This window comes from Gymnodraco acuticeps, unplaced genomic scaffold (genome assembly GCF_902827175.1).
Source record: "Gymnodraco acuticeps unplaced genomic scaffold, fGymAcu1.1, whole genome shotgun sequence".
Taxonomy (NCBI): Eukaryota; Metazoa; Chordata; class Actinopteri; order Perciformes; family Bathydraconidae; genus Gymnodraco; species Gymnodraco acuticeps.
The window spans coordinates 1,324,067-1,347,736 of NW_022992313.1; the positions used below are offsets into that span (position 1 = coordinate 1,324,067).

The following is a 23,670-nucleotide window of genomic DNA, read 5'->3' on the forward strand; positions in this document are numbered from 1 at the left end:
CACATACATTACACGCAGGCGCGGTGAAACCCAGAGCAGAAGCTTCTGTAGCCGGTGTGGAGTATGAGCCCGATGTTAGCTGTGTTCACGGCGACCCTGCTCTGTGTGGGGCACAGCCTGCCGCTCTCTTTCCAGGTAACAGTGTACGTGATATACATATTTAAAATACACATATATGTGTGTGTGTTTCCTGAAACATCAGTTCCCCTCTGGAGGAAGCTCAAGTCGGGAGTCACGTGTCCCCTACTTCTCGGTCTGAATGAAATTATTTACACATTTCTAATGTTCTGCTTTAAAGTGACAAACGATGCAAAACGTATTAGAAGGTGTGGAGTATTTGAGTGTGGAATGTGGATACTGGTGTAAAGCACAATTGGGTTTCAGTGGTGAAATGTAACAAAGTACTTTACTGAAGTAAAAAACGTAGCTACTAGTCGCTTAATGCTACTTTATACTTTTACTCCACTACATTTTGAAGGCAAATGTTGAACTCCTTTACATTTATTTTACAGATTTAGTTACTTGTTACACTACAGACTGAGGTTGTTAATAACAAATATATATCAACTAGTTCAATATCATATATTAGTATAGGTTAGTTAGGCTACCCAGTATAAGTAAAGAAACCCCACTTTTACCAAGATATGAACAAATGAATGCATCAATAATTATAATATATGATATAATAATTTCACAAATATGCTGTTTAAATGTGCTATTATACATAACATACTGAACATTTGTTTTGATGCCAATACTTTTATACTTTTACTTAAGTACATTTTAAAATACAGGAACTTCACTTGCAACCGAGTATCCTTACACTGTAGTATTGATACTTTTACTTAAGTAAATAATCTGAGCTCTTCTTTCATCTCTGGTTTCACTTAGTGTCACGTTAAGCCCTATAGAAGAACGGAGATGTCAAAGTTTTAAACACAGGTCTCTTTATGATCGTTTTAGGACCAGATAACTCAGTTTAATGTGCGCTGTACATTCATTTCCATAGTCAAGAAAACATGATGGATTCCAGACTGAAGGCCAGTTCACAGAGAAGTATTTCACTCAGACTCTGGACCACTTCAACTTCAACAGCATGGGGAATGGAACCTTCCAGCAGCGATACCTGATCACAGGTCAATCCACTTCCCATGTTCAATGTTACACATGCTGCGTTCATGAGCAAATGACTCATTGTGTTCTTTTTTTCCCTCTCCTTTAGATAAGTACTGGAAGGAAGGCTACGGCCCTATTTTCTTCTACACTGGCAATGAGGGAGACATCTGGGAGTTTGCTGCTAACTCTGGTTTCATCTCAGAGTTAGCAGCACAGCAAGGTGGCCTGGTCATATATGCAGAACATGTAAGGACAAAGAGCACAGTCAAATAAAACCATATTACATCTGTATATTATTGACTGAGCTCAAAGTCAGCTTCCCAGTTCATGGGACTGAGGAAATAAGGAAATGGATGGTTCAATTTTGATAATACTGTCAGCTGACTTTCAGCCCCCACAACTTTCCAACCACAATGATGTCTTTTTCCAAAGCAGTTGTGAGCTGGTGCAACGCAGTAGAAACAAAGAATTGTGTTGCTTTCGAGGAACCTCTGTTCAAGGCCATGTTTCCAAAAAACATTTGAATCAATATTTTCTTAAATGTGTAATTTTTCGTAACCCCATTCAAAGTGAATGGGAAGCGTCTCCATTGAATGAGGTGACGTCAAGCTTTGCCGAACTGCATTGTGGTTCCGTTGCTCGCTTCGAAAGATGAGAAAAGTTTAACTTTTCAAGCGTGATGTCCTTCTCTGGAGATACTCCAGCTCTAACGCTGCCTCCATTAACCCCCCCCCCCCTGCAGAGGTACTATGGCCGCTCGCTGCCGTTTGGCAAAGACTCCTTCAGCTCCCCCCAGGTGGGCCTGCTGACGGTGGAGCAGGCGCTGGCGGACTTCGCTCTGATGATCTCTGAGCTGAAGCAGCAGCTGGCCGCTCCGCTCTGCCCTGTCATCGCGTTCGGAGGCAGGTAGGTCCACACAGAACTATTCTCCCAGAGAAGGTGAAACATGAGCTTAACTTGACCTAATGATCTGGCATGTGATGTTCCTTTAGAATGGTCCCCAATGCTTAATGAAGAAATGTAATAATCATAATTGTATGAAAATGGTTTATTTTAGACATGCTCCTGCTGGTTATTGGAGATGAGATATAAAGAGCCAACAGTAAGGCGTTCAGAGGCGGATAAGATACAAACGATATGAGCCTTTATCTTGTGCTTTCACTTTTCTGGAGTATGATTGTGACTGAATGAAAAGTTAACTTTTGTTTTGTTGATCAGATATTAGTTGTATTAATATTCACTTAATCTTAAACCAGACAGGAAATACACATGTTGTTCTTATTGGCTCTCTTGTTTGTGTCTCCTCTCCCTGCAGTTATGGAGGAATGCTGTCGGCCTACATGAGACTCAAGTATCCCAACATGGTGGCGGGGGCTCTTGCTGCCAGCGCCCCCGTGCTCTCCACTGCGGGGCTCGGGGACTCCAGACAGTTTTTCAGAGACGTTACAGCTGTAAGTGTTTATGTCCTCAACGTGTGATGCAGAGAGACACATCTACTAACTGTGAACAGTCTAGCTCATAATGTGTGAATGTACGGCACGGCAGGTTGGATACTGAATGCACCTCTGTTACTCTTTCAAAGGATTTTGAGCGGGTAAGCCCAGCGTGCAGAGATGCTGTGAGAGGAGCGTTTCAGCAGCTCACAGAACTGGCTCAGCTTCAAGGTACTGCTCTGCTTTCTGAACAGAAGATGGCTGAATGACTGTAGGCAGAAAGGATTGTGTTCTATTCAAAGTATTACAGTATATTATAACTGTAGTGACTCTGAATAAGGAATGAAAAGCCACTGCTGTTGATTGAACAGATTACAGTCGGATCCAGTCGGAGTTCTTCCTGTGTTCCCCGCTGGCGTCCTCTCAGGACATCCAGCAGCTGTACGGCCTGCTGAGGAATGCCTTCACTCTGATGGCCATGCTGGACTACCCCTACAGCACCCAATTCATGGGCAACATGCCTGCCAACCCAGTCAAGGTAACAGCTGATCAGCAGCAGTCTGAAGTGCCACATCACTAATATTCAAACATGTGTTTGTAAACGGAACAGAAACCTATAGTCTAGTTGCCAGTTTAGTGAACCAGGAAATGTTGAGTACCCCCAACTTGCATATGTTGGGCAGTTTGCACAATTAGCACAAGTTGTGTTTATTAAATGTAATGGCATTATAGCCTATGTAGACTATAGTTAAAAAATGACTTGGCCGATTTGACATTCCACTTCTGACATTTTTTGTATAAAAAAATGGCAGTTTTAACCAGAAAGTGGAAATATTTGTACTCTTTGGGCTGATTCTCACTACCAGTGTTGCAACCATTAGATATAGAGCGCAAGATGAGCAGTGTTCACTGTGGACAATTATTTTTCAAATAAATAAGCAATATTCCCAATCAAAATGATCCAGAGTCCCCTAAAACATTGTCTGGTTTAAATTACACTTTTTGTATACTTATAATGTCAGAAATGGACTCAGTATCTTCAATTACCCCCAAAACCACTCCAAAGTTGTCCAAATCGACGAAGCCATTTTAGTAACTATTAGCTATTAGTCCACATCATAGGCTATAATGGTAATTCATTTGAATAAACACAACTTATGCTACTACGTTTCCGGGTTCCCTACACTGAATGACTCTATGAGCTGCAGACTTTTATGAAGGCTACTTTTCATATTCAGCCTTCCCAAACCAAACCAGATATTCAAAACTGCTGCACATTAATATCAAGGAAACAAAATATGATTCTTTGAAACTGCAGAATAATGACACTGTAAATATATGAAATGACAGATCTGCAGGGTAAGCAAAAACAAAATAAAACAATAATTGCATGCATAGACATAGAATATAAATATCTGTAACAATATAAATATAGAAATTAGTATAAATAAGCAGAGATGACCAGAGTGACACGAGTTGGGATCTTTGCCTCCTCTCAGGTGGGCTGTGAGACCATGCTCAGTGGACCGGACCTGCTCACCAACCTCAGGAACACTGCAGGTACACACACGTGAAGCACAGCATCGGAAACTCAGCATCTGCTTACATCTTCTAAAGAAGCTGCTGTCACAAACTCTCCAGGTGTCATCAGCTGCATTTCATGTAACTAGACAGCAGGGGGCAGTGGTCCGCTTCGTAGAATTCTTACTCATGTTGTTGAATTGCTGGACTGTGTTAATAACCTCCATTTCATTCTGTCACTGATGGTCCGCCTTCCTTTCATGCAGGGATTGTGTACAACTCTACGGGGGGGCTGAGCTGCTTTGACCTGTACACCCTGTATCTGCAGTGTGCCGACCCCACCGGCTGTGGGCTGGGTCTGGATAGCCTGGCCTGGGACTATCAGGTACTCCCCCCACCCAAACACACAGCACAGAACAAGCAGTGTAGAATAATAATATACAGGTTAGTGTCAGTCCATCCTCTCTGGAGAGTTTAAAGTTCCAAACCTTAACAATCCTCAGTCAGAATAATGATCCTGGCAGAATCTTTTTTTTTTCTCCACCTCTTTCACAGAAGAAAGAATGGAGGTATTAAGAAAAAATATCCTGGTTAAAAACATGTTGCTTTACCAGTTGAATAGAGCGAGCAGAGAAAGAGATCAGATTCAGCTCAGAGGACTGGGCTTCTTGATGATAACATGAACCTCTACAGACTCTCAGACCTCTCATTTCCATTACAAAAGTATTCATTAGAATGAACTCTAGTTGTGATGTGTGTATGAAAAATGACACATTATTTGTCCCACTCATGGTGGTGCTCCATTTTCACACTGATGATCGCACACTGCGCCTGTGGTGCGTTTGCAGGCATGCACAGAGATGAATCTGTGCTATGAGAGCAACAATGTGACGGACATGTTCCCCCCCATGGCCTTCACTGAGACGGACCGAGAGCGGTACTGCTCCCAACGCTGGGCCGTGCTGCCCCGGCCCGGCTGGCTCAAGACCCAGTTCTGGGGAGACGGTGAGCCCTGAACACTGGTACACTGATGGCATGGAATCTAGAAATGAACTGTTAAAATGAAACACAAATACAAAGGAGCTTTATTGGCATGACTACATCAAAAACATATTGCCAAAGCATGCCACACAAGGTGTTACAACAAAACAAAAAAAGAACTAAACATGTCAACGATACATGTGGCAAAACACTGTGTGTGGAGATTGTTCTTGAAACACTGCAGCTGTCCCCCACACACATCACCAATGGGCTCAGGTGTGTGTGGTCCCTGCCACAGGGGCTGTTATCACAAATGACCTGTGGCAGTTTAGTGGAGCAGAAACGGACGCAGTAGAGACCTTTGTTGTTTTTCATAGAACAAAGGAGTACGTTCAGCAGGAACGGCTGTGCAGGCGTTGCTCAGCACACCGTGGTGAGTTGTCACAAATACTCCATCTTGAATCGGTTACGTAGAAGATGTTTTGGGTCAAGCAGTAGAACTTCAAATGACCATGAACATTTTTGTTTATAGTTTATAGATTTTTTGGATTAAGAAGAGGAAGTAGATCTGATGTTGAGTTCTTTTTTAACAAGGTTATTTATCTTTTTGTGACATCAGACCAAAGCTAATATGCCAGGTAACATTTTTATAAGTTTATTATAATAAACTTTATTTATTGCACCTTTCAGACCACGGCACATAAAGTCAGATTGCTCAGAGCAAGGCCTCTCAGGGTTTTGTAATTAAGCAATACAATGTTAAATGACTATTTTCCACTGTGTTAAAATCCAGGCAGCTGAGGTTTGGATAAAATGGAAGAGGGAGAGATTTCTACTGATGTCAGGGAGCAGGGGATTACAGTGTTATCTAATCTACAGGGCCCAGGAGTTCAACACTTTTAATCTCAATCAGAGCCGATCAGATTTTGAAATCCCATTTGTTGTGATTCAGGATCAGACAAGTCGGACAGATTCTGTCCCTGGAGTTCAAAGCAATTCAGGATAGGATCACCCTGATCCAGATTACGACATTTCAAGATGACTAGATCCTGAATATCAGTGCTTTAATCCTACTGAGCGCCATCTAGTGGATATGAAAAATAATACATGGAAGACAACAGACCACATTGCAGAGACATCTATAATGTCTAATTATATTTTTAAATACATAAAGGACATCAAATCAATCCAGGCGTGCTTTGAGGTGCTGAATTCTTAGTGAGGTTTCAGTTTGCTGAAGCCGGCACAGCTGTATTTGTTCTTTGGCCAGACGGATCATCCCTCTCCGTGTCACGGCTCAGCAGAGTCTCGTAGGCATCGTCCCTCTCCGTGTCACGGCTCAGCAGAGTCTCGTAGGCATCGTCCCTCTCCGTGTCACGGCTCAGCAGAGTCTCGTAGGCATCGTCCCTCTCCGGGTCACGGCTCAGCAGAGTCTCGTAGGCATCGTCCCTCTCCGTGTCATGGCTCAGCAGAGTCTCGTAGGCATCGTCCCTCTCCGTGTCACGGCTCAGCAGAGTCTCGTAGGCATCGTCCCTCTCCGTGTCACGGCTCAGCAGAGTCTCGTAGGCATCGTCCCTCTCCGTGTCACGGCTCAGCAGAGTCTCGTAGGCATCGTCCCTCTCCGTGTCACGGCTCAGCAGAGTCTCGTAGGCATCGTCCCTCTCCGTGTCACGGCTCAGCAGAGTCTCGTAGGCATCGTCCCTCTCCGTGTCACGGCTCAGCAGAGTCTCGTAGGCATCGTCCCTCTCCGTGTCACGGCTCAGCAGAGTCTCGTAGGCATCGTCCCTCTCCGTGTCACGGCTCAGCAGAGTCTCGTAGGCATCGTCCCTCTCCGTGTCACGACTCAGCAGAGTCTCGTAGGCATCGTCCCTCTCCGGGTCACGGCTCAGCAGAGTCTCGTAGGCATCGTCCCTCTCCGTGTCACGGCTCAGCAGAGTCTCGTAGGCATCGTCCCTCTCCGGGTCACGGCTCAGCAGAGTCTCGTAGGCATCATCCCTCTCCGTGTCACGGCTCAGCAGAGTCTCGTAGGCATCGTCCCTCTCCGGGTCACGGCTCAGCAGAGTCTCGTAGGCATCGTCCCTCTCCGTGTCACGGCTCAGCAGAGTCTCGTAGGCATCGTCCCTCTCCGTGTCACGGCTCAGCAGAGTCTCGTAGGCATCGTCCCTCTCCGGGTCACGGCTCAGCAGAGTCTCGTAGGCATCGTCCCTCTCCGTGTCACGGCTCAGCAGAGTCTCGTAGGCATCGTCCCTCTCCGGGTCACGGCTCAGCAGAGTCTCGTAGGCATCGTCCCTCTCCGGGTCACGGCTCAGCAGAGTCTCGTAGGCATCGTCCCTCTCCGGGTCACGGCTCAGCAGAGTCTCGTAGGCATCGTCCCTCTCCGTGTCACGGCTCAGCAGAGTCTCGTAGGCATCGTCCCTCTGCTCTGGTTTTCTGGTGCGCTTGCATTTTCTCTTTGGAGGTGGCTCTTGCAGTGTGTCATCAGGCCTGGCTGAAGCTTCTGGATCCACATGGGTCAGGAGGACCTCATCTTCAATGGTGTGTGTCACATCAGGTGCAGTGACGACCTGAAATGAAAGTTTATCAATATACCCCTTAATAAGATGATCACAAGCATGCAAGCTCCTGGAAAATGGTAGTACTATAAGAACAAGGATGCTACAGTATATAAGACATATAGCCATTGTAGTACTATCACACATACCTGCAACTCACCATCCAGTACAACGTTTGGTATTCCATGTAAAGATTGTGACTGCTGACCACCAATGATATCCAGTACCACATCTGTGTATTGTCCCCTTTTATATGCTTTGTTACCCGTCTGTGGGTTTTTAGCCTGGCTGTGGTCTTTGGTAGCTTGCTGCTTCAAATTCTTCCACCTCAACCTCACTTGGTCCACCGGCCTCTTGTGTCCAGATCCTGTGGCATTCACATTGTCTGTAACTTCCATCCATGTTCCGCTCTTCACTTCAGTCGCTCCACCCTCTCTGTTAAAGCTACCAACTATGGAGTCATAATTGTTCCTTACACCCTGCAGCAGTGCATGGGTCTCAGCAGATGTCAAATAAGGCCCCTTTTGTCCATCTTTCCAACTCACTCACAAACGTGACGGAAAAATAAAATGTATTTGCCATGAAGGCTAAAAATTGTGCATTATTTCAGTTAACAAACTTTGCCATCTTATTTATATTGAAACATATTTTTAAATAAATTGTACAGTACATTTTGCTCTGGTAATCCACCGTGTGTGTGTGTGTGTGTGTGTGTGTGTGTGTGTGTGTGTGTGTGTGTGTGTGTGTGTGTGTGTGTGTGTGTGTGTGTGTGTGTGTGTGTGTGTGTGTGTGTGTGTGTGTGTGTGTGTGTGTGTGTGTGTGTGTGTGTGTGTGTGTGTGTGTGTGTGTGTGTGTGTGTGTGTGTGTGTGTGTGTGTGTGTGTGTGTGTGTGTGTGTGTGTGTGTGTGTGTGTGTGTGTGTGTGTGTGTGTGTATGTGTAGCCCTCTCCACAGCCAGCAACATTATCTTCTCCAATGGAGATCTGGACCCATGGGCCAACGGAGGGGTAAGAGATGAAATCAACATATGCTGCTGCAACGCAAACATTTCCCAAATTGGGATCAATAAAGAACTTCTTATCTTAAGTCAGCACTGCAATCTGTGCAGCGCTGCGTTCAGTCTGACCCAATCATCTCTCTTGTTTAGGTGCGCCGGTCCCTGAGCTCATCATTGGTAGCTGTGAACATTTCTGAAGGCGCCCATCATCTGGATCTCAGGTGGAGCCAGCGGGTCCCTGCACACATCCTGACTCTTTAACCCTGAAATCAATCTAATGGCCTTTATCTGTTGTTTCATGCAGAGCATCTAATGCTGCAGATCCTGTGTCAGTGATCAGTGCCAGGAAGACAGAAGCCCAGCTCATCGCTCAGTGGGTGGAGCAGGAGCGGCTCAGATCACAGCGCTCACTTTAAAGCTCTACATGGCTTTGGAACACGCAGAGTTCACCCTGGAATCGAGCCGACATGGAGGGAAATAATGGACTTTACAATGCACACCATGATTGGATGAGCATGTCAAACAGCTTGTGTAACATTTTGTAACTCGAACATGTTTTCCAAATGCAATAGCATTACAAAGTTTGAGTTTCAAGATCCAAACATTTAGATGATTGGATCTGCAGCCTCCCCTCACACACCAGCTGTATGCTCCGTTTCTATCCCAGGGCACCAAACACGTAAAGCACATGAGTTCAACACAAATATTCTGTTCAATAAAATCTCTTTAATTTCTACAATTTTTACTCATTTAAAGCCGATCCAGAGTTTATCATTCACCATGTGACAATAAAAACCAACACAAATATAAAACATGTTTGAGTGCAGCGTGGCACAGCCTCCACTTAAAGCAGTCTGTCTCAAACAGAAGTGACGCAGTCAATGATTTCAAACCCCACAGACCCTTATCAAAAGCACTGGAAATAGTTTGACCTGAAACAGAAGCTGCTTTGTAGAAATGGCTTCAATTATCAAACACTAGGTTGATATGTTCAGCATGTTTGGCTCAGGAATGATGCTGAAAACATCTAGGGAGGGGTCCGAGCCTCTTCAGGCAGGACGTACACTGCTGGAGATGAGCTTTCTGTAAACCTAAAGATTGCTTTGAGGGACTGCTGAAAAAATAGAAACCCTTACTTTATTATTCCATCGTAAAAATAGTCATATTTGCATTATGATCACACTGTGGCTAACCAGCAACGGATGCACATGTTCATAGTAGACTGAATGGATAGAAATACACATCAGCAAGTCAACAGTTGTATTTTGAAGGCACATGTGAAACAATACCAAGGAGAATACACAGAATACACAAGATGAGTTTGGTCTTAAACAGAATAGAGCTATGATGTAAACTATTAGTATTCACAGGAATGAATGCAGCTGCTGTGAGGTTGCTACTTTGAAAACACAAAAGAGCTGACTGTATTAAGAGGATCGCACGCTACATTTCTATTTTAAATTAATTGCTATCACTTCAAAGAGAATCAGAGGAATGTCACACCATACCAAGAAAAACAGAAGGAGAAATGGAACAATCAGTGAAAAGAGCAGCTTCTCAGAAAAATGATGCTTATAACTCATTGCTATCCTCACAAAAGACAAGCTTCACTAGTAAATCTGCTGCTTAGCAACAACTGAAATCATAACAAAGTCAGTCCCGAGTACAGATCAATGATGCATTCATGCCAAATGGGAATTATACGATTGCAAGAAGTTATTAATAACTTGCCACACACACACACACACACACACACACACACACACACACACACACACACACACACACACACACACACACACACACACACACCTTTTCCAACCTTGATTATCAAAGGTTACATGTCAGAGTTTAAGGACCTGCATGGCCCCAGACTCTGCTGAGCAGATGTCCACCATGTTGCGTTCATGAACAGTAGCTCTGCCTGGCCTGCCAGTCAGGGTCCACCAATCATGTCGGGCATTGGGAAAACTGCTGGGTTGCCAGGTTGCAAAGATAAAAAAGCGTTGCTTGGGCGTTGAGGCATGTAAGTGTGTTACAGTATTGTGTGCTTTCACTGAAGTTTACGATCTGAATGCTGCTTCCAGCATGACATACGATCATCTCTGACAAACGGAGAAATATTATCTTGATATCCCTTGACCCTGCAGACTTGAAGTCAGTGTCCTCCACAAACTAAACTGAATGCTACTCCTTGAGTTGCACTGTTCTAGGATGGAACTTTTATGCAGTAAAGTCACATCTCCTGTATGACATGAATGCAGCATGGGAAAGCGAATACTGGGCTGAGCGAGCACCGAGGGCATCTGAGGATAGTCATAGCCAGACAGAATGACTATATGACACAGTGTGATGGACTCATTAGCTTTGTCTTGCAGCCCTGCAGGAGTCACAGCAGTACAGAGCTGTGACAGAGGGCAGCAGCAGACACACAGGAGGCTTCAGGTCAGTAACCGTCTGCTGACCTCAGCACCGGGTTGCACCCCCATGGCAGATGCGAGCTTAAGAAACCATTTCACTGGATACAATGCAGGGGATAAATACAACATGTTTTTTTCCCCGACATAACATGTACATTTGTGTTTGAAGTTATGTGCACAGCTGTAAGCAATGAACAGCTTCAAACTGGAAATCTCAGTATCAGCCATCCAACACCTCCATGTGTTCAAGACATCTTTGATTCACGTCACAATCAGGTTTCTCTTTAACGCAGATGGTAGAGGACGGAAACCTTCCTCTGCTTCATCAGCATACACTCACTACCAGAGTCCATGCAACAAAATCCACCAGTGAATAATAAACCAGTCTACACGTTGACCCCGGCTCCTCTTCACACAGAGAGGAAACCATTGATGGAATCAGTAACGGAGACGCTCCCTCTGGTGTGTGCTTGTCATTCAGTCACAGAGATAGGAGTTATCTTGGTGTTCGACCAACCCTGAGATGTGTTCAGTTTCTACAGGCAGTTCTATCGGCCATTTCAATTCCTGGGTATGTTTGTGTCAGGCTGTGGAGGGCCATATAGGCAGGGGGTGAGCTTCAGTGTTGAACACATACTCGTCCAGACTGATGAGGCTGGGATCGTCTGAGAAAAGCAGGTACAGATACTTCAGGGTCTCTCCCAGGAAGAAGCTCTCCATCTTGTCTCGAGGGCTGGTGTAGTCCGGGTCACGGACGTTGTTGATGGAGGTGTAGCCCCCGGAGGAAACCTGAGGGGAAACAGAAGCAGATTCAGCTGCTATCCGTATGTAGGAACGCCCTTTAATACAAATTGCATTATGCATACACAATGTGTAGTGGTGCACCTTTATCTCATTCATATTTCTGACACATATTTAGCCAAGCATGTAGATGAACAGTTTACTTTATATAGCTTTCTTAATCATTTATAGACAATAAAGAAACTGATACTTTTGTTGATGTTTAAAAGTTCAGTCTTGGTGGACAACAATCCCAACACTCCATATATTTGGAATAGAAATGCACTAACATCAACATATGAACAGACAAGTAACCTTCCAATTTTACATTTGAATGATTCCTTTTGAATGTGTTTGATGTATGCTGAACGTGGCTGTTACATCATTTAACAGTTTACAGATGAGGTCATTTTGTCCCGCAGAAGCCCATCTGAGATATCATTTTGATGGGGACAGAGGAGTGAAGGTCATGTCACTTACCTTGGTGTACTTGTTAAAGTTCTGCAGAATGTTCCAGCCCCAGTCCTGGTACTTGTGGTCCTTGGTGAACCTGTACAGGTAGAAGAGGCTCTCCACTGTCTCCGGCCGCAGGAGGTTGTGCCTATCTGCAAGCTATCATCACAGTCAATACAACACACTGAATCAACATCCGAGTACAAACACACTGCTTCATATTGCTTATTGTCACACTTCACTGATTTCATGCCTTTTGACTCTACAATGGTTCTCTTAAAATCCACAAGACAATTAGTGGTTGAACGATGGCAAGATTGAAGGTCACCATGACTTTCTTCCCTGAGACTTTAGGCAGTGATGAAGAGGAATTCATCCAGAATCACACAAAATGAGTTTGTAGAGGACATCGCTGCATGTTAGGATGAGACCCTCTGATCCACTCCTGCAGCTCCGTCTCTCTCTACCTTTACGTCGATGTCTCGGATGCTGCCCTCATGCATGTTGAAGTGGACGATCTCTGGACTGAGGCCCGTCTCCATCTGGATGTACATCTGGTAGCAGGTCTCCATCAGCTGTTTGGCCAGATCCATGTGATCAGCAGGGAGGCCGTGGTGGGCCCCCAGAGCCAGCGTGCCCGGCAGGAAACACACCAGATGGTCCTGAAAAACAAAGAGTACACACAAAGACAGTTAACAGGAAGCTGTGTGTACACATTCTGTCACGTCTCCACATCAAAAAAAAAAAAAAATGATGAATTGTATAATTGATAAACTTCATCCCAGCAGTCTTAGATCATCAAATATCTGGATCTATTAGATACATTTCAAAATTGACTGTAGCAATATTTATTACAATAATGTACTGTTCCAGGGTCTATGCAGGAATCCTGAAGTCACATGGAAGACCTTTCAAGAGCTTTTTTAAGACCCTTTCCATACATTTTAAAACCTCATCGCCACTTGGAGTTTTAACCGGTTACCTTGGCGACACACTTTACCTCACATTTACTAAATACAGTATTGATTGTCCTTCCTCCTTATCTTCCAACCGTTTGGACGCAGACTTGCATTTCCCCATAACGATGTTGTTTAACAACCGGCGTAAACGGACCTTCGCGCTATCAAGCAGTGAGCGTGCGATGTCCTGTTCAGATTACGTAAAATCCAACGTGATGCCATCAATAAACTACACAGAATCACACTACACACCTACGCAATGATGACATTCAGGCAGACTGTAGAACACAACCTCTTTGGACCATTTATATACTTATTGGAAACAAGCTACAAAATGTAAAACCTTGGAAAATGCCCTTTAATACTTTTTAATAGCCTTCATTTTCGCTAAATTGATTTATCAACTCTTAATACTTTAAGACCCCGCGGACACCCTGAGTACATATCCCGTCAGAGATAAGCAGTATTTCTGTAAGTGCACAGTACAGTGAAGGAAATAAGTATTTGATCCCTTGCCGATTTTGTAAGTTTACCCACTTACAAATAAATGAACAGTCTATAATTTGAATGGTAGATTTATTTTATTAATGAGGGACAGAATATCAAAAAGAATAATCAGAAATGTATATCAAATAACAGATATACATTTATTTGCATTTAATTGTGTGAAATAAGTATTTGATCCCCTTGAAACCAACAAGGATTATGGCTCCCACAGACCAGTTACAAAAATCCTCTTCCTTTAAGCAAGTACTCCTAATATCAACTAGTTACCTGTATAAAAGACACCTGTCCACAGAATTAATCAATCAGATTCCAACCTCTCCACCATGGGCAATGACTAAAGAGCTGTCTAAAGACCTCAGGGACCAGACTGTAGACCTGCACCAGGCTGGGACTGGCTACAAGACCATCAGAAAGCAGCTTGGTGAGAATGAGACAACTCTTGGTGCCATTATTCAGGAATGGAAGAAACACAAAATGAGCATCAGTCGCCCTCGGGCTGGGGCTCCACACAAGATCTGGCCTCGTGGGGTTTGATGATCATGAGAAAGGTGAGGGATCAGAACTACACGGCAGCTGGGAGCACAGTCACCAAGAAAACTATTGGTATCACACTACACCATAATGGATCAAATCCTGCAGCGTCTGAAGGCCCCCTGCTCAAGAGGAACATGAGAGGCCCGTTTAAAGTTTGACAATGAACATCTGAAGGACTCAGAGAAGGCTTGGGAGAAGAGGATGTGATCAGATGAGACCAACATCGACATCTTTGGCATCAACTCGACACGCCGTGTTAGAGGAAGAGAGATGCTGACTATAACCCCAGAACACCATCCGTCTGACGGGGGGTCAGCATGGAGGTGGAAACATTCTGCTTTGGGGTGTTTCTCTGCTAAGGGGACAGGACCACTTCCCTGCATCGAGGACAGGATGGACGGGGCCATGTACCATACAATCTTGGCCGATAGCCTCCTTCCCTCAGCCAGGACTCTGAACATGGGTCATGGAGGGGTCTTCCAGCAGGACAATGACCCTGAACATACGGCCAAGGCAACACAGGAGTGGCTAAAGAAGAGGCCTAGCCAGTCTCCAGACCTTAATCCTGGCTGGTCTACCTGCATGTGCCATCCGACTTCTGCAGCTCATCCAGAATGCAGCTGCTCGCCTGGTCTTCAACCTTCCTAAATTCTCCCACACCACGCCGCTCCTCCGCTCCCTTCACTGGCTTCTGATAACTGCTAGAATCCACTTCAAGACAATGGTACTTGCGTACCATGCTGTGAATGGATCTGGCCCTTCGTACATCCAGGACATGGTTAAACTGTACACCCCAGCACGTGCACTCCGCTCTGCATCAACCAAACGGCTCGCTGCACCCGCACTGCGAGGGGGACCCAAGTTCCCATCAGCAAAAACACGTGGGTTTGCTATCCTGGCTCCAAGATGGTGGAATGAGCTCCCCATTGACATCAGGACAGCAGATAGCTTACACACCTTCCGGCGCAGACTGAAAACTCATCTCTTTCGACTCCACTTCGAGCGATAGAACTATTAACAAAGCACTTATATACTAATAAAGGACTGGCTTATCTAAAGCCAGTTGAGTAGCACTTGAAATGTTTTTGCTCTATGAAACCTGATGTACTTATATGATTCTGTTTTCTTCAAGTTTGTATTTTGTTGGTCGAACGCACTTATTGTAAGTCACTTTGGATAAAAGCGTCAGCTAAATGCAATGTAATGTAATGTTAATCCCATAGAAAATCTGTGGAGGGAGCTGAAGCTTCCAGAGGCCAAGCATCAGCCTCAAAACCTGAAGGGTTTGGAGAGGATCTTCAGAGAGGAGTGGACCAACATCCTTCCTGAGATGTTCACAAACCAGGTGACCAACTACAAGAAGCGTCTGACCTCTGTGTGTCCAACAAGGGTTTCTCCACCAAGTACTAACACATGTTTTGCAAGGGGATCAAATGCAAATAATTGTTTATCTTTTATATAATTTCCATTTCTGGATTTTCTTTTTGATATTCTTACTCTCACTGTTAAAATAAACCAATTATAGACTATTCATTTATTTGTAATTGGGCAAACTCACAAAATCTGCAAATAATTATTTCCTTTACTGTATTTCAGCAGTGCAAGCTTGATTATCGGTCAACAGGAGGGCATTTTAATAATAATTTGCACTCGACAGGGTAACAGATGGTGCACACCAAAAGCAAAAAGAGAACAGAGCAGCAGGATAACCTTGAGGACATTTCTGAATATTACTGACCATCTTCGGGCTGAACTGTCCATGTGAAAGTTCTCCAACAAAGGTGAGGCCATTAGGGGAAGATTTCTGCAACAGATTCTTCTTCACACCCTCTATTGCCTGCACGTAGTCCTGCAAGAGCCTAACATAATGAAACACAGGGACATAGTTTATAAGGAGTACATTTTGAAACTCTTTGCATGAAAGGGCAATGTCAACAAACTGCACAGTGAATGTTGAAAGACTGATGGGAAACTGAATGGCTGGCTTTAAAAGTGGAATACCAGAAATGTGTTTTACAGTGTACTAATTAGCTCATCTCAATCTCAGTTTGCCCTGTATTAGAGGTTGCCATGGGGATGGTAACTGCTCAGTGAGGTTCAGAGTTATGAACAACAGACATTATGCTGAGGCCACCGCTCGTACTTTACGTAAAACATGGCTGCACCAGGATATATATCTGACATTAATGTTTCCTTTGATGGCTCCAGGACAGTTGTGGCCAACAAGGATCGCACCGAGAGCTTCACCATGAGCCTGAGTCTTCATCATGTCTTCATCATGAGCCTGAGTCTTCATCATGTCTTCACCATGAGCCTGAGTCTTCATCACGTCTTCATCATGAGTCTGAGTCTTCATCATGTCTTCATCATGAGCCTGAGTCTTGATCATGTCTTCATCATGAGCCTGAGTCTTCATCATGTCTTCACCATGAGTCTGAGTCTTGATCATGTCTTCATCATGAGCCTGAGTCTTCATCATGAGTCTTCATCATGTCTTCATCATGAGCCTGAGTCTTCATCATGTCTTCACCATGAGCCTGAGTCTTGATCATGTCTTCATCATGAGCCTGAGTCTTCATCATGAGTCTTCATCATGTCTTCATCATGAGCCTGAGTCTTGATCATGTCTTCATCATGAGCCTGAGTCTTCATCATGTCTTCACCATGAGCCTGAGTCTTCATCATGTCTTCATCATGAGCCTGAGTCTTCATCATGTCTTCACCATGAGCCTGAGTCTTCATCATGTCTTCACCATGAGCCTGAGTCTTGATCATGTCTTCATCATGAGCCTGAGTCTTCATCATGTCTTCACCATGAGCCTGAGTCTTCATCATGTCTTCATCATGAGCCTGAGTCTTCATCATGTCTTCACCATGAGCCTGAGTCTTGATCATGTCTTCATCATGAGCCTGAGTCTTCATCATGAGTCTTCATCATGTCTTCATCATGAGCCTGAGTCTTGATCATGTCTTCATCATGAGCCTGAGTCTTCATCATGTCTTCACCATGAGCCTGAGTCTTCATCATGTCTTCATCATGAGCCTGAGTCTTCATCATGTCTTCATCATGAGCCTGAGTCTTCATCATGTCTTCACCATGAGCCTGAGTCTTCATCATGTCTTCATCATGAGCCTGAGTCTTCATCATGTCTTCACCATGAGCCTGAGTCTTCACCATGAGCCTTCATCATGTCTTCATCATGAGTCTGAGTCTTCATCATGAGTCTGAGTCTTCATCATGTCTTCATCATGAGCCTGAGCCTTCATCATGTCTTCATCATGAGTCTTCATCATGAGCCTGAGTCTTCATCATGAGCCTGAGTCTTAATCATGAGTCTTCATCATGAGTCTGAGTCTTCATCATGTCTTCATCATGAGCCTGAGTCTTAATCATGAGTCTTCATCATGTCTTCACCATGAGCCTGAGTCTTAATCATGAGTCTTCATCATGAGCCTGAGTCTTCATCATGTCTTCATCATGAGCCTGAGTCTTAATCATGAGTCTTCATCATGAGCCTGAGTCTTCATCATGTCTTCATCATGAGCCTGAGTCTTCATCAACCCCTCTGTGAAACTTTAACGTAAAATGAAAAAGACATGCAGTGATATAAAGGCTGATTCTCAGTTCCTCTGCTTCATCCTCATCAATGAGGTAGGTACTCAGGGTTCACAATTCTGCTGCTCTAAGCCCTGCAGTGATAAGCAGAGCCTCTGGCAGTCAGGAAATATGAGGAAGAACAACAGATACAGATGGGACTACAGTTCTATGAATCCTTGGTGTCCTCTAGGATTCTCAGTCACATGTAATGTTGTGGTACCGTGGAAAGATTCTGAAGGAATGTCTATGCGAATGACACTGATACTTTTACCTGGACATGCTCATCTGAGGTCACATGTGACTGGTATGTTTGATATGAATACATAATTGGGCAACCAGAAGATATTCAGGGTTAAGCGCTGCCCCTGGTATATATATCCAGCATTAATAGAAGAGTACACTTCTGCTCACCTCAGAATGTTTCCTTCTGGTTATAATCTGGTTCAAAATGATACGCTGTAACTGTCCTTCTGTGGTGAAAGCCACTACAGATATACCTCATTGCTAACTACTCTTTGTTTGGCAAATCTGAAAAAAAAATGACAAAATCATTGCTTTTCGACAACAGCCTTTAGATCCCCCATCACTGCATGTCTAATTAGTAGGGGTGTTGAAAATAATCGTTTCTACGATGCATTGCGATGCGGACATGGACGATTCGGTCTCGATGCAGTGACGGAAGATAATCGGTTATAGCGTAGTAACGTTGCGTCCTGATTTTCCGGCCGCGGCTTTACTATAACGTTTTTTTTTTCTGTCACTTTAATATCAAATCGGTCGGTGACGCAGAGATCAGGGAACAGACGTGACAGCGGCACAGCAACACCAAACACGGAGCAGTCTGCTTTATCCACCAACACAAGAACACCAGTCCAGAACCAACAGCAGAAGGACTCGCTCTGAATCACTCCGTGTCGCTGCGGCACAGGGATTTATGTTTTTCAAAAATAATCGCGTTACAATCATGTCAGGTTTTTGGTGGATTTAATTAAGTCTTGGATTGCAAAGTATGAATGTCCTCTAGCAATTTTCAGACGATATATACGTGTGTAAAGTTCGTGAAGGCAGGAGGAAAAAAGCTTCCGCGATCACCGTCTCCTCTCCGTTCCTCCAAGCCCCGCCCCCCCCTGAAAATAATGAGTGACAGGCTGATAGTGACCCGATAGAAACGTTATTATTCACTTAATCACTGAGATATAATGAAGCTAACTTAATCTCATACATTCATGGGATTTATGTAACAGTAAGACAGAGAATGTAAGTGTGCACCCACATGCAGTATTTTTGTTGTTATATGCTGTTGTAAATACTCCTGTTGTCTGCTGTGTTCAGACTCAAGTCCTGTGTGTGATGCCACATTCAGGACATTCAGTGTCCTTTCTTTAACAGAAGACCGTTGCTAGAAGCTGCAGCTAGACTGCAGAAGCATTATTTTTTTGTTTTTGAGGATGGAACAACTTCACACACAGATATAGGGAGGCTAGACCTATACAATTCATTTATTTTGGTTTATAAATGAATGTCAAGACATTTATGTTATTGATTTCTGAAGCACTTTCTAAATAAAAAGAGAGTTCATATGTATTTACTGCATATATGCATTGATGAAAAATAAGCCATGTGCAGTAATATAGAAAATTGAGGATACAACGCATTGGTATGAATCGTGATGCATCGGGATATCGAATTGAATCGAATCGTTGACAGGATAATCGTAATCGAATCGAATCGTGAGACCAGTGAAGATGCACAGCCCTACTAATTAGTACTGTAAAGTTTCCACAAAGGCAGTGGATACAAGTGCATTCTAATATGGTCTTTGCGTGGAGACTTTTAAATCTACTGAACTAAAATGTACTGAATCAATAATACCTATGAAGGAAGGTAAACGTGTTTAAAATGCATATACTGTATGAACAGATCTTGAATCAGTAATTGGTAGGGTATAGGGTATAGGGTATGCCTACCATCTGTTTCTAAGCTGTGCAAAAGCTGAGTACGGCACTTTAATGGATTCATGTGAAAGTAAATCTAAGTATGTTTAGGCCCACTCACTGGTCCTCCTTCTTGCCCCCCTGGATCCACTGCTTCAGCAGGTATTCATAGTAGCTGTCTGCTCTGGCCCCCAGTGTGAAGATGCCTTGATGGGTGAACTGTCCGTTGTTCGTGTTGATGAACATGGGCACGAGACCATCCAGCTTTCCGTCCAGCTTGTGGACTTGTTTCATAACCTCAGCCACTGCATCCTGAAAATCCAAGATCAGAAGTCCGATTAGTTAGGAGGTTCTTCAAAAATGAAATACGTTTGAATATTGTAAGAATGACAAACTGAAATGTAATTAATTGTGCTTCTGAACACTTAATTACTACCCTTTTGGACAACAGTAAAATAACAGTAGTCCTCTAAAAAAAATTATTCCTGCTTTCTCAGAACTTTTAACTTGTGAATTAGCTTGGCTCCCAACGCAGGTACCATGTTGATACTAGTTATTGGGTTCGAATGAGGCCACAAAAGCAAAAACTGATATGGAACCCAGGAAATACTAATGCATACAAGTTCAAACTGGAAACAGATAAAGCACCCAATCTAAGAAAGTAAATCTACTATATAACAATAGTGAGACAAATGAGCTCCTCCTAGATCCTCAACACAGAGGGAGCAGAAACACGACCGCGCAACTTTAGCAAGAGTGTAAGGTTGCGCATCATTCAAAGAATCATGATACCAGAACCAGAACAGTCAACTGTGCAAGACCAATACCAAAAGAGTACTTCATTTGATATTTTTTTCCCATAAAACTCCCATTATGCGAAGGGCATCACTTAGTTGTGTTGAATAACAACGATTTTAACACAAATTATTTTTACAATAATGAAATTATTAAAAGAACATGGTTAATTTACATTTGATCGAAATCGCAAGAGGCGCAATATTTGCCAAATGCTAAATATGTGAAAATATCTAAATGAATCAAGTATTGTGGAGCTGCAGAAAAACGATACAAACGGTATTCTACAGACCAAACAAAAAGGCTGTTTTTGGTTTGACCCTCTTAAAGAAAAATAATAATAATCCCACCACGATCATGTTAATATAATTTCAATGATAGTATAAATATGTTTCAAAATGTATCATTCTCTCTAATATTGTAAATCAAATTGCAATTGCAATATCAGTCAAAATAATTGCGAATACTTTTTCTTCTCAATTGTGCAGTCCTTATAACTTTATAATGAAGTATAAACTTCCAACTATTAAATACTCGCCGCACCACAACACCGTGGCCCACCACAACACGGTGACCCACCACAACACGGTGGCCCACCGCAACACGGTGACCCACCGCAACACGGTGACCCACCGCAATACGGTGGCCCACCACAACACGGTGACCCACCAAAACACGGTGGCCCACCACAACACGGTGACCCACCACAACACGGTGGCCCACCACAACACGGTGGCCCACCACAACACGGTGGCCCACTACAGGGGGCCAATCAGAATGCTTGCGGTAATTGACTGCCCGGAAAACATTTCAAAAATTGTAATTTTTCTTTTTAAATCCCATTTAAAAAAGTGCAAGTATTGTATGACTGGAGACATTTCAATACTACTCGAAATTATTAACCCTTTAGAAACGTTTTATTTTTGACCACCTCAGACTCAGCTTTGTAGGTTACGGTGACACTTTGGTTCTTTGTTAGCTTCAGATGTAAAACATCTCGTACCAGTTGTGCATTAGGGAGAACAAAAAATATTACTTGAATAATCTGTGCAATAATCCTCAAACTGCCCAGTTCAGACTGCAAAGCAGTTTTAAAACAGCATGTGCAGATGGGAAGAGAAAGATCTAAGTTCTGGTTAGTGCAATAATGTCATGATGACCTCAAGTTGGGTCAGCAAGATTAATAATGGAAAGCTGAGCTAATGAAAAGGGCCAGCGTTTATGGGCGGACCCTGGATCAGCATGTAGTATCTGTGGGTCAGGTACCTGATACTGAGGGTCCTGGGTGAGGCGGCTGAGCTCTCTAAACTCCAGCTGGATGCTGGTGACCTCGGCCACAGTGCTGTCTGAGGTCCAGCGGGGAGGATGGGCTGTGCCTTTTCCGATATTGACATCAGAGTAGGGGATCTTTGACGGGGTGTTAAAGGCTGGCATCAGCCTGGAGCCGATGTCTTTCTGCAGAGAAACATGAAGATAACATCCAGGTATTTGCAGCTGAAGGCATTGAGTGTCACCCATGGCTAACTTTAATTAAAGTCAGCCAATTTAATTGTCTACGTACTTAGTTCAATAATCGGCATTAGAAAAAAACAAAGTTGGTGTTTTTCTGCATTCTTTAATGTGCTTAAAGAGCCTATGACACGAGTTTCCCCCATCATCCAAACCCATCAATTTGAGTAAATATTGTCCCCTTGAAAACCCGTTACTGAACTGATTTTGGATATTTGTACTTTGATAACCATTAATCTGCCCTTCAATGTTGACCATATCCTGGATCTTCTCAGGGATTCTTCAAGTCCCGCCAAATGATGTGTGACGTCATTGTGGGCACAGCGCTCCAGCTGCACCGTTCAGGATCCCAGCATCTGCATGTAAACGCACGATGGTGCACAGAGCAGCAAGCTCAGACAGCGATGACAGTTTAATTTTGAACGTGTCTGAGAGCAAATATGAGGCTGAAGGCTCGGTTTATGTTGTATCTGTTAGAAGTTTAGGAATTAGGTGCGTCAATATGGGCCATCATACGGTCATGTAGCCAGTGGTGGACTGGGACTAAAAATCATCCCGGGACTCTCGACCGGCCCACTTCGGTACCGCTAGTAAATTGTCAACGGGGGGAGTGGGGGATGTCAGGGGCGGCGGGTGCTGTAGATAGTACATGTAAATATGTAAATATTTGTGTCACTGCATCCTGGTAAAATACAAATATAATGTATAATGTATGTGTCTTTGACATTAGCGCTGCTAGCCACCTGTGCCCTGTACTACGAAGCCAGTTCAACAGACCCTGGCTATGTTTGAGTAACAAACAAACTAACAACAACAACAAACTAACAAACGAGATCTCGCTAAGCGGTCCTACGACGCTGGTTATCAACTAGGTAAATCAAGCCAGGGTTTCTCTCTCCAGCTGAGAGCGCGTTCACGTCTAAGACACGAGTGGATCTGACTTTAATTACATTTGACTCGAGTGTTTCGTCAACATAATGTGTTGCTTAAAATAATACTTCTGCATACAGTATGTGACACTGTGAGTGTTGCACGGCCAGATACGGCTGGAGAAGCTGACTCAGATAAGGAAATATATGATATATTGTGATATTATATGATCGATGATCTGATTGATGATGTAATATGAATGATAAATGCGACACGTCGGCGTCTTCTCTGCATACGGCAGTTTAAACTGTATTTCCTTTATCCTGTAATATGACTTGAGAGATTTAAACTCCGCACACTGAGTTGATCTCTTTTCTATAGACGCCGGAGGCGGGCAGCGTCAGGTAAAAAAAAGTTATTTAGCCTTCCCAAACCTGAGCCTCACGCGCCGCCTATGGGGATGTGCTAGTGACTTATCCGACCGGCCCACTTCGGTACCGGCCCATCGGGATTCGTCCCGATGGCCAGTCCGCCACTGCACCCAGCCCACGTAAACTGTCAACGGGGGAGCCTCGCTGCGGGGAAACGGTGGACCTAGTGTCCCGATCGGAGTGGGAATAATAATAATAATAATCCGTGCATTTTATCCATTAATTTCCCCAACATTGTGGTAAAAAAAACACACGTTTAATCCATGTTGGTGTACTACAAC

General features: G+C 43.8%; 2 protein-coding genes across 3 annotated transcripts in view; one reads left to right on the forward strand and one right to left on the reverse strand.

The window, feature by feature from the left end:
• dpp7 (dipeptidyl-peptidase 7) lies at nt 1-9,333 on the forward strand. The gene is made up of 13 exons (XM_034208358.1): nt 1-135; nt 1,010-1,136; nt 1,223-1,362; nt 1,859-2,022; nt 2,432-2,567; nt 2,699-2,780; nt 2,921-3,087; nt 4,049-4,109; nt 4,337-4,455; nt 4,919-5,075; nt 8,545-8,609; nt 8,750-8,820; nt 8,904-9,333. The coding sequence occupies exons 1-13, from the start codon at nt 64-66 to the stop codon at nt 9,013-9,015; spliced, it is 1,473 nt and encodes a 490-aa protein (XP_034064249.1). The 5' UTR covers nt 1-63; the 3' UTR covers nt 9,016-9,333.
• The window catches only part of man1b1b (mannosidase, alpha, class 1B, member 1b), a 20,442-nt gene continuing 6,077 nt past the window's right edge, over nt 9,306-23,670 (reverse strand). The window contains exons 10-15 of one of the 2 annotated variants that reach the window (XM_034208355.1): nt 21,846-22,034; nt 19,906-20,096; nt 15,991-16,111; nt 12,720-12,914; nt 12,280-12,411; nt 9,306-11,808 (exon numbers count right to left, since the gene is read on the reverse strand). In XM_034208355.1, the coding sequence (XP_034064246.1) occupies nt 11,602-11,808; nt 12,280-12,411; nt 12,720-12,914; nt 15,991-16,111; nt 19,906-20,096; nt 21,846-22,034 (1,035 nt within the window). In that variant the 3' untranslated portion in view covers nt 9,306-11,601. The remainder of the gene's footprint in view (nt 11,809-12,279; nt 12,412-12,719; nt 12,915-15,990; nt 16,112-19,905; nt 20,097-21,845; nt 22,035-23,670) is intronic. The other variant, XM_034208357.1, reaches the window with a different exon arrangement.